This window comes from Hipposideros armiger, unplaced genomic scaffold, assembly GCF_001890085.2.
Source record: "Hipposideros armiger isolate ML-2016 unplaced genomic scaffold, ASM189008v1 scaffold_0, whole genome shotgun sequence".
Taxonomy (NCBI): Eukaryota; Metazoa; Chordata; class Mammalia; order Chiroptera; family Hipposideridae; genus Hipposideros; species Hipposideros armiger.
In genome coordinates, this window is record NW_017731350.1 from 2126119 (window position 1) to 2137594 (window position 11476).

Genomic DNA, 11476 nt, shown 5'->3' on the forward strand with positions numbered 1-11476 from the left:
TCTACCGATGGGCATTTCGGTTGTTTCCAAGTCTTGGCTATTGCGAATAGCGCTGCAATATCTTTTGCTTTTCTTATAGTTTTACTGCCTATGTATGTATCCCCAGACAATATACTAATCAAGGATTTATTTTTACTCCAAATCCAGTGATTGAGGAGCAACCTCACAGCGGTAACCTAGTGACTTAACCTGCATTTGTTAACCACTTTCATTTTGCAGATTAGCTAATGTGAGCGGGGATGGCACAGAGATAAGTAAGTTTTATAGGGAGAAGGATGAGAAGGCCTGTGACTACTTGGGCAGTGCAAGAGTGATCGGGTTAAGATGGGGTCTTGCCTATGTTTAAAGGAAGGGAACAGGATTCTAATGAGAACCATGGGCTTCTGAGAGGAAGACTGTTGAAAGTGGTGGGGGGCTACTGAAAGCCAGGGTGGAAGAGTGATCCTGTTACTGGAATAGCCCTACATTAGCACTAGAAACGTCACTGGGTGACTGGCCAAAGGATGGACTCCTTTGCCCCTCCCTCGGCCCCTCTCCAGTCTCCTGTGCCCAACCACCCCATGTCCTGTCCTCAGAGTGTCCGTCAGCCTGCATGACTCACCTGGCTGCGTGTGTGGTGACTCATGCTGGACTGTATGGCTGTGATGGGAACTGATACCCTGGGCCCTTTGCCCAGTCTCAGATTCCCTCAGGGACCCTAACTTCCGGAAGGAAGTTTCTCCCTCATGGCCACTAAGAACAGGGAGGTAAGGATAGTCCTGTGTTTCCCTACTCAAGGCATCTGCAGCTGACAAGGGTAGAAGTTGGAGCTCCAAAGGGCCCAAGTGCAGATATGTAGCTGAACTGAGGTGCTGGTCTGTCTAGATGCTAGAGACCTCCACACCCGAGCCTTCCTGAGGCTGTGGTGACATTTCAGCTCAGCCCTAAAGCAATTTCTTGGTAGCACTTTTCTCAGACTTTTCCAAACCTTTCAGACTTTTTCTTCCCTGCTGCTCAGTGAATTTGGAACAAACTACAAATAAAGAGAGGAGGTGGAAATTGCTCAATGAGCTGTTTTTAGATTCTAGCACAGTAGTTCCTAAAGTCCCATGAGATAGTTTCATCACACTAAAAAACAGAAGAGATTTCAAACTTGTAGTTAGAAGACCAAAATTTGAATCTCAGAGCCATAGCACTTAGCAGCAGCGTGAACAAATCAATAAACCTCTGTGAGCCTCAGTTTCCTCATCTAGAGCTTGAGTTTAGTTATATGACCTCACAGAGTCTGTGTAATGATTATCTCTGTGAAAAGGCTTTAGAGATTAAAAAATGCTCAATAGAGGCTCAGGGGTTGGCCCTTTTATGAGTGTTGGCAACCCAGGCCAGCAAGCTATTCTGGCTTTTTTTTTTTTAGCTGAGCCATCCTGCCACCTGTTGGTAGCTCAGCGGCAGATCAGCTTGGGCCGGGACTTGAACTGCTGTTGCTCAGAGATCGCACTCTTGAGCGAGCTCTTAACCAACTGAGCCACTTGGCCGGTCCAAGCTATTCTTTTTATAATGGTGTTTGGGTTGAGTTTGTTCCACTTGCCATAAATATGAACATGAACAACTATCTTAGCCTTGGTTCTCCAAAAAGCAGAGGCTGAAGCTTTTGTGCAGGTATTTTGTAAGTGAGTAGGAAGGACTCCCATGGGGTTGGAAAGAGGGAGAGCTAGTAATATAAAGGATATATTACCAAATTGAACACTGCTTAGGGCACTTGGCTGCTCAGTCCCTTAAAACTATCCAAGAAGCTCTTTGAAATGCCTCTTAAGACAACATAGGTGAGTAGCCTTTTCTGGAGAAAAGGGAAAACCTTTACCCACCAGCTCCCATCCCACATTGGTTAAAGGTTTGCAACCTGGGATGCTAGCGCCCCTGCATTACCAGGTTGCACATGCATAGTCCCCAGGTAAAGCATCAACAGTGTAGCCCCAGTTGGCATAGGCCTGAGGCAAGAATCTATCAGCTTGGGGCCGGCTGAGTGGCTCAGTTAGTTAAGAGCTTGCTCAAGAGTTTGAGCTCTGAGCAACAGCGGTTCGAGTCACGGCCCAAGCTGAGCAGCCACTGAGCTACCAACAGGTGGCAGGATGGCTCAGCTTAAAAAATAAAATAAAATAAAATAAAATAAAATGTCCTCTGGGGGGGAAAAAAAAGAATCTATCAGGTTGAACTACAGTAGTGGCTGGAGTGAGAGATAAGTGAATCAAGAAGATCAGAAATAGTTCAAAAAAAGTGTCTTATACACCCCGTTTGGGCCAAGCCAGAGTCAGGAACAGGGCAGCCTGGGCAAAAGTCTGCTGTGTGTTCTGCAGAACTTGAGTCTGTCTTCTCCCACCCTTTCTTGAGGGCCTTTCCGGTCTCCAGTGGGCCCAGGACCCACCTCCATCCATCTCAGGCCACCCTGGTCCTGCTGTGGGAGCTGCTGAGCTTCCGAAGACACTGGTTTCCCTGAATTCAGCCAGGATGTAGGAGTCATCCAGTCCAGCCCCTGATATTACAGAGAAGGAAACCGAGGCAAGGGGTGGGGGTGACATGCACTGAGGTCTAATCATCAGTGGTAGAACAGACATTAGAACCTAGGGCACTTCCCAATGCACTTCCCTGTCTCAAGTGCCGGGGAGACTACTGGGGGCTCAGAATGCTGAGTGTAGCCCCAGCAGTCTGGGCTTAGACATGTGACGAGCTACAGACCCTTCCATTTTATCTCATTTTCTAGCAGTAGGCTGGGTTCAGGCCAGGCAGGAATGGGGGAGCATTCAGAGCAACCCCAGAGGATGCACTTTCCCCTTTCAGTGAGGGGCTTCAGCTCCCTCTGGGTCCTGACAGACCAAGCCCCTATGCCAGGCAGCTATTTAATTGTTGGAGAGGAGGGAGGATGAGGGGGGAGGAGTGAGTCAACAGCACTGCAGCCCCACGCCAGTAGATATACCTGGTGATTCGGGTCTCCTATCCTCAAGGACAGACTTCCTGCTCCTTATTCCCACTTCCTGCCGCTCAGCCTTTCCTCTTCCATTAACACTTCATTTTCTTGCATCTAAGACCACACACAAAAGCCAGGAGAGGAACAAAATAGGGGCAGCAGGGAACATACTCCCACTTGTGCCTAGGAAGAGGGTGTGCAAGTTGGGGCTTTTCCACTAGTGGACAGGGAGTGGTCCCAAACACATCTGTGCTCAGAGGCAGGGTCCCCCCCACCTCACCCCCACTCTGCTGAATCCAGTGGCCAGTGACGGCATGAGAACTGGCACCTACCCAGGGGTATGATGTCACGCCCGCACCAGCGTCTGCCTGCTGGGCTCTGTGCCCAGCCTGGCATTGGGGCATCACTGCCCCACAGCCCCTCACCCTGCCCCATCGGGGCTCTGGCAGTATGTCTCTGCAGGCCTCCAGCCACAACCTGGAAACAAGTCCAGGAAAGAGGAGCCAGAGCACTGGAAGGTCCAGACTAACCAGATACGCCCAGGACTCCCAGAACCTGGGGTGGTTTGGGTCTGCGTGGGCTCAGGGTTGCGGAAGGAGAAATAAGGAATCTGGATGTCAGCCCTTCCTGCTCATTTCCTGGACCGGAAATGCAGGCTTTGTTCCATGTTGGGACCAAAGCCACAGACCACCCTGGCGTTGCTGAGGCTTCGGGGCCTGATGACCTGCAGACAGGAGGAGCCTCTGGGCACTGTTCTGTCTGAAATGCACAGAATGGGCAGGGCTGCAGAGCTGTCCACTATCTACGCCTGCTGCTGCCCTTTTGCTCGGTATCCCTCGAGCTTGAGGGACATGGTTCGAGGGCCTGGACTCCATCTTTCTCAAAGGCCACAGGCTCCCAGGACTGTGGGGCTAGAAGTCAGGGACTTTGGTTTTCATTCCTGCTCTGCCTTGAGCTTGTGTGACTGCTGGCAAGCCTGAAGCATGAAAACCCACACCTCTCTTTGTGATGACTGTTTCTTTCCCAGGAATATTGCTGCTAGCACTCTCCACAGGCCACAGAGGTGGTCGCATTTTGGGGAGTACAAGAGGAAGTGCATTAGTCCAGGAAGTCACTTTGAGATGTGTGGGCCTCTGGAGCTTGGTTTGGGCAGGAACCCCCTGTGAGTCGCGGCCACAGGAGCCTTTTGGCACCCTCTGGTCCCTGAGCCTATGCTGGGAATTCCCTGGCCTCCTGTTCTTCTTTGAGAAATGGCCTGGATTCAGGCCCCAGCTCCATTCCTTACCAACTTACCTCATCTCTCAAAGGCATTAAATGGAGGTGTGGCCCCTATCTCCCAGACCTTTTATGAGGATGGAATGTGTGAGATCCCTTTGTAAATACTAAACATCTTGCCAGAGTAGAATGTCAAACTGTTAGTCTTTCCATTTAAGAAGTGATTGCCAGGGTGACCAGTTAGCTCAGTTGGTTAGAGTGTGGTGCTGAGAACACCAAGGTTGCTGGTTCCATCCCCTCATGGGCCTCTGAGCTGCGCCCTCAAAAACAAAACAAAAAACAACAATCCCCCTCAGGGCCACTCTTCGCTTTATGCCTGGGAGTGCAGAAGTGACCATGTATAAAGGGAAGAGTGATCCTGGTGACCCCAGTTGTCAGGGAGGGGATACAGAGTCAAGTGCTAACCAGGGGCAGCAAGCCTTGAGCCCCCTGGTCCTCACGCCCTGTGCCTGATATGCCGTCCTCCGGGTGCCTCAGAGCTCTTCATGCCCTTTCCCAGGATGGTCCTGTTGTTTGGGGCAGAACATTTGACATTTTTCCTTGGTGTATTTTCTGAGCACCTGCCAGGGCGTTGGTTAGGTGTGGCAGAGATAAGAGAACCAAATGTCTAGGATTCTGTCCTTGTCCTCTGGAAGGTCATGTCCAACCATGTTCTGGGAAGAACCTCCACCACTCTGGGAGTTTCAGGGACAGGAGAGGCAGGGCTGCCTTGCTGGGTGTGCTGGGCATCCCAGAGTTGCTCCATGGCTGGGAGTCCCAGCAGCTGAGGCCAGCAGCCTCAGTTGCCTACAGGTGCCCCCACTCCAGCCGCAGCCCCAGCTCTCAGCTTTGCCCAGCTGCCTCTGATGAGGCTACTCGGGGCAGGGCTGTGCAGAGGTGTGGGGGAAGAGCAGTGCAGCCAGCACGGACGTCAGAGCCAGCTCCCGGCCAAGGAAAGGGGTTGAAGGATGTGTTTGCCCAGTGCTAATTGAGGGCACAGGGACGGTGGTGGCTCCGGGCTGGAGGGGGACTCTCATTACTCAAGTGAGACAGACAGGCGAGCTGGAGATCATATGGTCACTCCCAGGTGGCCCTATTAGTGTGTATTTGCTAGAAATCATCACGCCACCATAACTGACGGGGGGCTCTGTAAATAATGATTTCTGTCCTGGTTTCTGGATGAGGGTGTCTGACAAGGTCTGCTTAGAGCTGCGTATTTGTGCAAGTGAGGGGAGGGGAAGCAAGTGCAAAGGCCTGGGGGAGAAATGGCTGTAATACCTATTGCCAGCTCAATCTGAGGCTGTGAATGGGGAAGTCTGGGTTTACCTGATTGTACTAAGAGGTGGCCAGGACTCTTCCCTGTAGGGACTCTTCCCGGCTCCACCAGCCATCTTCCTTCCTGGGACCATTTGAACACTCATGTTTTAGAAACAGAGTTATTCTTGCTGTTCTCCACAAATAGACACCCCAAGACCAAGGGGAGGGACACTGGCCAGGGACTTGCTTTGGGCTGGGGAAAAACACCCAGGGTTCCTTATCATTCGACACATGACCTATTCATAGTGTAGTGTCCTGGAAAGAATACTGTCTAGGAAATCAAGCCACGTGGGATTTGCCTTGGCTCTGTCGCTTACTGGTTATGTGAGATCCCACACCTTCCATTTCCATACCTCTAAAATAAGGGGTTTGGGTGCAGTTATCTGGAAGGCCTTTCCAGTTCTGACAGTAGGTGGTTCTCAGCCCCTGGCGCCTTCAGTTGTCCTTCCTCCAGCTGCAGTTTCTGACTCCGACTTCCCTCGATTGCTCCATGCAGAACTCTTGGGCCCTGGCCTGCCCAGGCTGCTCATCCCAGTTTCTAACAGGACACACGTGGGGTGTCACCATCCTTGGGAGAGGAGAGTTTTGAAATAGCAGCAAGGGACTGGCCATTTGCCCCAGAATTCAGCCCTTGGGCCCAGGGTGCTAGAGACTTCTTCAGTCAGCAGAATTCCCTCCCTCCTTGGAGTGGCAGCCCATCCTGGGAGGCGTCCTGACAACAACACCTGTGTACCCTGCACAGGGTCCCTGATGGGCCTGGGCGACATTATCTCACAGCAGCTGGTGGAGAGGCGAGGTCTGCGGGGACACCAGACTGGCCGGACCTTGACCATGGTCTGTCTGGGCTGTGGCTTTGTGGTAAGTTCTGCCCATAGGTAAGGCTGCCGGTGGATTGGACAGTGGTCTGTTTCCCTCGGCCTTTCTCACATCCAAGCCACTCTGGAGTGTATGCTTGCCCTGGAATTTGGCTTCTAATACTCAAGGAAGGAAGGAGCTTTGTGATGTAAAAGCCAACTGCTCCCCTCCCTGGGGTTTGCTTGCAGGGCCCTGTAGTAGGAGGCTGGTACAGGGTTTTAGACCGGCTCATCCCTGGCACCACCAAGGTGGATGCACTGAAGAAGATGTTGTTGGATCAGGTGAGCAGGAAGAAACAGGGGTTGGGAAGGGTGAGCTGCATGGGTGGAGGGTGGGCTTAGGTGCTGACAGCTGTTTAATTTCTCTTCCTTAGGGGGGCTTTGCCCCATGTTTTCTAGGCTGTTTCCTCCCACTGGTAGGGACACTCAATGGACTGTCAGCCCAAGACAACTGGGCCAAACTCCGGCGGGTGAGCTGGGCAGGTGTGGGGAAGATCTCTGGCTGGCAGACTGGCACACCCAGGGGAATGTGGCAGGCTTCAGGGGGGTGACACAGGCCGAAGTGCAGGTAGGGTCCCGGGCTCTGGAGGAAAGGAGCTGAGGGGGTGCAGTGCAGGAGTGTGCTCTCTGAACAGAAGTCTGTGTGCGCCCTTCAGACTGGGAGGTGGGAGCTGCTTGGAAGTGCGAGTGCTAATTTATTCCTTCTGTGTCTCCTCAGGATTACCCTGATGCCCTCATCACCAACTACTATGTAAGAGCTGACACCTCTGCTGCCTCTTGCTTCCTTGAGTCCAGAAGTACCCAGGGATTGGGGGTCCTCCTGACCTAGAAATCCCTCAGTTGGGATGACTCTCTCATTCCCAGTGTGGGCACCACACTCAGGGAAGCACTCCCCGACTTGTTCAACTTCTTTCTGTTTACAGAAGTTGGAGGAAGACCAGGCAAGGCAGTGAGTCTGGGGTCAGGTGATGGAGGCAGCCCCCCAACATTTACCTTCTCTCTCTTGTAGCTGTGGCCTGCTGTGCAGCTAGCCAACTTCTACCTGGTTCCCCTTCATTACAGGTAGGACAGATCCCTGCCCCACCCTTCAAGGAAGAGCCACATTAAGAACAGTTGTAGATAAAGTGATTCTCATTAACCTTGAGCTACTTTAGACCCCCCAGAACATCCTGCCCTGATCAGAGCTCCCAGACTCCTGAGCATTTTATTCAGATCCTCTTGTTCATTATAGAACCTGTCCCAGAGTGTCTGCCCACTGACCGAGGGGGGATCTTGTCCCACAACCTTTGGCTCCATCCCACCCTGCCTTTGCTGCAGACAGTGTGCCAAGGGGTCTGCGGCCTAGGCTAGACAGAAAAGTAGATCAAAGAGCCATGTAGGAACCTGGTTAGGTTAGTCCACTGCAAAATATTATTTTGCCCTAATAATAAAGGTGGTTGCTGAAACTGCAATAAAAATAGTAGAACTCAAGATGAGTAGTTAAAATTAGGGAGGTGATGGGGCTTTGGGAACAGAAAAATATAAAACTCTTCAGAGGGGACATGGTTAAAATTTACATGAATAGCAGAGCTAAAAGGAATATAGACTTGTGAACCAAACTTTAAACATTAGGGTCCTTGTAACAGTCTTAGAAACTAAAGCAAGGTCAGTTTAAATCAAGAGAAGAAGGTGCTACTTTCTATGGCAGACAGTACATTTTTGGAAAATGAGAGCTTCTCTGCTGCTACAAGGAGGACAGATACATGTATTTAGAAGGAGCTGGGACAGGATCATGAAAACAGCCATGCAGGGCAAGATGGCTGCTGAGGGTATTTCACTTTGAGGCTCTTGTCAAGGACACAGAGCTCTGGGACAGCACCAGAACCTGAGCTGGTGTCCTCTGCTCTGAGCCACACGTCCCTCCAAAGGGGGCTGAAGGAAGGAGGGGTAAACCTGGATGTTCGCAGAGATAACCCCTCCTTTTCATTACACTTGCCCGTCTCCCCCCCTTGCTTTCTCCTTATCCTTCCTCTGTTTCACGCTGCCATTCCTGTTCGGTAGGTTGGCTGTTGTCCAGTGTGTTGCTGTTATCTGGAACTCCTACCTGTCCTGGAAGGCACATCGGCTCTAAGCCTGCCTCACGCCATTGCTTCCGCTTTGCAATGATGCAGCTTCAGCTGACCTCCTCAAAACTGGCACATCAGTTTTCACAGGGTTCAGTTGCTGGTCAGAATTTAGGGGGGTTAGCACTATGAAATGGCCCATTTCACTCTGAAATGTAAACTGACTCCTTTTGAATTTACTAAAACCTTTCTAATGGTCTTATGCCCACCACATAGGGGCACCCCATAAATATTTGTGCAACTATATGATCTTGTTAACTTTAGTTTACAGCCACATCCCAGCCAGTGCCACTCATCCCCACTCTTCATAAATACATCTGTTTTTCTAACCCTCTCCAGCATTAGTGTAGCTCCAGTTCTTTGGGGATGCCCCCTCAAACCCTTTATGTGTTACCTCCGTAAATATGTTATAAATGTGTGATCTGGAACTGCAGAGGCAATGAGTAAGACCCAACAGAAAAATACTAAGGAGTCAAAATTTCTAGGGATGGCAAGAAGCCTAGAGATCGCCAAGCCCAAACTTCTTTTACAGATGAGGACACTGAGGTCCAGAGAAGTGAGGTGACCTGTCCACACCATGAGTTAGTGGCATAATAGAAACCGGAACCCACGTGCTGTAGATCAAATGTTTAAATACCCCCCAAATTCATATGGTGAAAACCCTAAGGCCCAAGGTGGTGGCATTAGGAGGTGGGGCCTTTGGTTATGAGGTCAGGCGAGCAGAGCCCTCATGGAATTAGTACCCTGATCCTAGCGGCCTTGCGAGCACACAGCAAGAAGGCGCCACCTGTCAACCAGTAAGCAGATCCTCGCCAGACACCGTATCTACTGGTGCCATGATCTTGGACTTCCCAGCTTCCAGAACTATGAGAAATAAATGTTTTTTGGTTATAAGCCACCCAATTTGTGGTCTTTTTGTTACAGCAGCTTGAATGGACTAAGGCACCATGTTTCCTTACTTCCTACCAGGTGATCTTAACCTAGAGGTAAAGACAGAGTAATACTGCTGTGATTCCCAGGAGAAAAATTAACTTGGCTAACCTACCACTTTGGGGCAAACTGAGAAGTAGATGGACCAGCCTTTTGTGGTCTGAAGGCACTGTGAGGCCAGAAACCCTCTTTTTTTTATGGTGCCTCAATCAGGTCTAGAATTTAGGTCCTGGGACTGGAATAAGATCAGGAATTCTCGCCGACTTAGCCTGCCTCAGCTGCCTCTTGGGTGGGTACCATGGTGGTGACTGAATGCCAGCGGTGCACTCCTGGTAGTCTCAATTTACAGAGCTGATACCTGGGGCAAAGGACTGGGTCTGAGTAGCACAGCATTCTCCCAATGCCTCTGGCCCCTCTGGAGGCAGAAGACAGGGTCAGCACCACGGACAGCCCCATGATCCAGCCATCCTTTTGTGTGCCAGAAAAGACTGGAGATCTGGACTCTTCTGGTCTGGGGACCGGCCCTAGTCACGGCTGACTGTTCTAAGCTGGCAAAGGACACTCGTTGCTTCCAGAGCAATTTTCATGCCCCAGCCAGCTTCTCGCTCACTTGAGTCCGCTGTCGCTTCTAGCGCAAGCCCCAGAGACGCTCCCCTTGGGGTCCTGCCACCCGCTGGACTCGAAGCCATGACCGTCATTGCTCTACAATCAGTGCATGTTCCTCGCTGACGTCAGTCGGAGCTGTCCTGGAGCTATATAAGACTGGCGGCGGTCCCGGGACAGACCCCGTGTTTCCCAAGGCGTCCTCAGCCCGCCCCGAGGGACAGAGACTGACTGGAGCTCCCTCCTGCACTGTGCAGACGCTCTCTGGCAACCTGTGAGTGGCTCGTGGCTCGGAGCGTCCGCCCCGGACTCCCTCAACACCAGGACTCTGCGCTCCGCTCACCCACCGGGACCCGCTAATAGGGAGGGAGGGAGGGAAGGAAGGAGGAAGGGGTGGCACAAGACTGGGCAACGGCAGGGACTGCAGGGAAGGCTGTGGGCACCGCGCGGCAGCTACAGGGGACCGGTGGGGACGCTGGATGTGCGCGGGAAGGGGAGTGGCGCCACCTGCGACTGTTCCAAGCACACCTCACCCTGCGCTGCCCGTGTGTCCAGGGCTGGTGGCACCATGAGGCTGGCGGGACGTGCGGCGTTGCTGACGGCGCTGCTGCTCCTGGCACAGCTGCGCCCGGGGAGCAGCCAGTGGAGCCCGAAGGAGGCGGCGGCGGCGGCGGCGGCGGCAGGGGTCCAGGACCCGAGTCTGCGCTGGAGTCCGGGAGCGCGGAACCAGGGCGGAGGGGCCCGAGCGCTCCTCTTGCTGCTGGCGGAGCGTTTCCCGCGCCGCGCGGGGCCAGGCCGATGGGGATCTGGGACCACAGGAGAGCGGCCGCGACGGGACGACCCTCCGCTGTCCATTGACCTCACCTTCCACCTGCTGCGGACCCTGCTGGAGATGGCACGGACGCAGAGCCAGCGCGAGCGCGCAGAGCAGAACCGCATCATATTCGACTCGGTGGGCAAGTGATCGGCGGGGCCTGGGGCGCGGAAAACCTCGACCCCTACCCCCACCCGGGAGCTGGGACCTGCGCAAGTGGAACTGACCCAGTCCCGCGGGGCTGGAGCGGCCCAGGGGTATCCTGAGCACGCTCTGCGTTTCTAGTTTTTAATAAAAGTGCTGAAGAGCTTTTGGTCTCTGTTGTGGGGGTGCGGGGAGCCTTCCGCAGCAGGGTGGGAACCCCTGGGAATATGGGGCCTCCCAGACCGGCGGGAGGGAACCAGTGTTGCAGGGGAAGCAACCTGGAGAACGGCTTTCAGCCAGGGTCCTGTGTCCCCATTGTCTCCAAGTCCCCCGGGGAACTCAAGTCCTGACCCTTCCGCGCCACCCTTTGCCTTTGGCACTGGCTCAGGAATCCGTGCCTAATATCAAGGAAGTGCCCAATAGGGATTCAATTCACTTCCGCCCGCCAACTGGTCCCAGACCCGGAGAAGGGTGGGATGGTGACGGGGTCGCCTCAGAAGCTGTGACAGACAGTGAG

General features: G+C 52.9%; 2 protein-coding genes across 5 annotated transcripts in view; both read left to right on the top strand.

The window, feature by feature from the left end:
* MPV17 (mitochondrial inner membrane protein MPV17) overlaps nt 1–10269 on the top strand; it is a 12391-nt gene extending 2122 nt beyond the window's left edge. The window contains exons 3-8 of one of the 4 annotated variants that reach the window (XR_002123364.1): nt 6255–6370; nt 6556–6648; nt 6741–6836; nt 7085–7117; nt 7290–7428; nt 8407–8453. Coding sequence is in view for 3 of the 4 variants with exons in the window: in XM_019637067.1 (XP_019492612.1) it covers nt 6255–6370; nt 6556–6648; nt 6741–6836; nt 7085–7117; nt 7376–7428; nt 8407–8476 (461 nt within the window). In the remaining variant the exon portion in view is untranslated. Of the gene's footprint in view, nt 1–6254; nt 6371–6555; nt 6649–6740; nt 6837–7084; nt 7118–7289; nt 7429–8406 lie in introns of all 4 variants that reach the window. The other 3 variants (XM_019637142.1, XM_019637067.1, XM_019637268.1) reach the window with 3 other exon arrangements.
* UCN (urocortin) lies at nt 10207–11399 on the top strand. The gene is made up of 2 exons (XM_019637400.1): nt 10207–10275; nt 10557–11399. Exon 2 carries the CDS (start codon nt 10570–10572, stop codon nt 10963–10965), a length of 396 nt encoding a protein of 131 aa, XP_019492945.1. The 5' UTR covers nt 10207–10275; nt 10557–10569; the 3' UTR covers nt 10966–11399.
* Nucleotides 11400–11476: the final 77 nt, after the last annotated feature.

Excerpts from the sequence above, each read along its gene's own strand:
- UCN (XM_019637400.1), top strand. The coding sequence starts at position 10,570 with ATGAGGCTGGCGGGACGTGCGGCGTTGCTGACGGCGCTGCTGCTCCTG.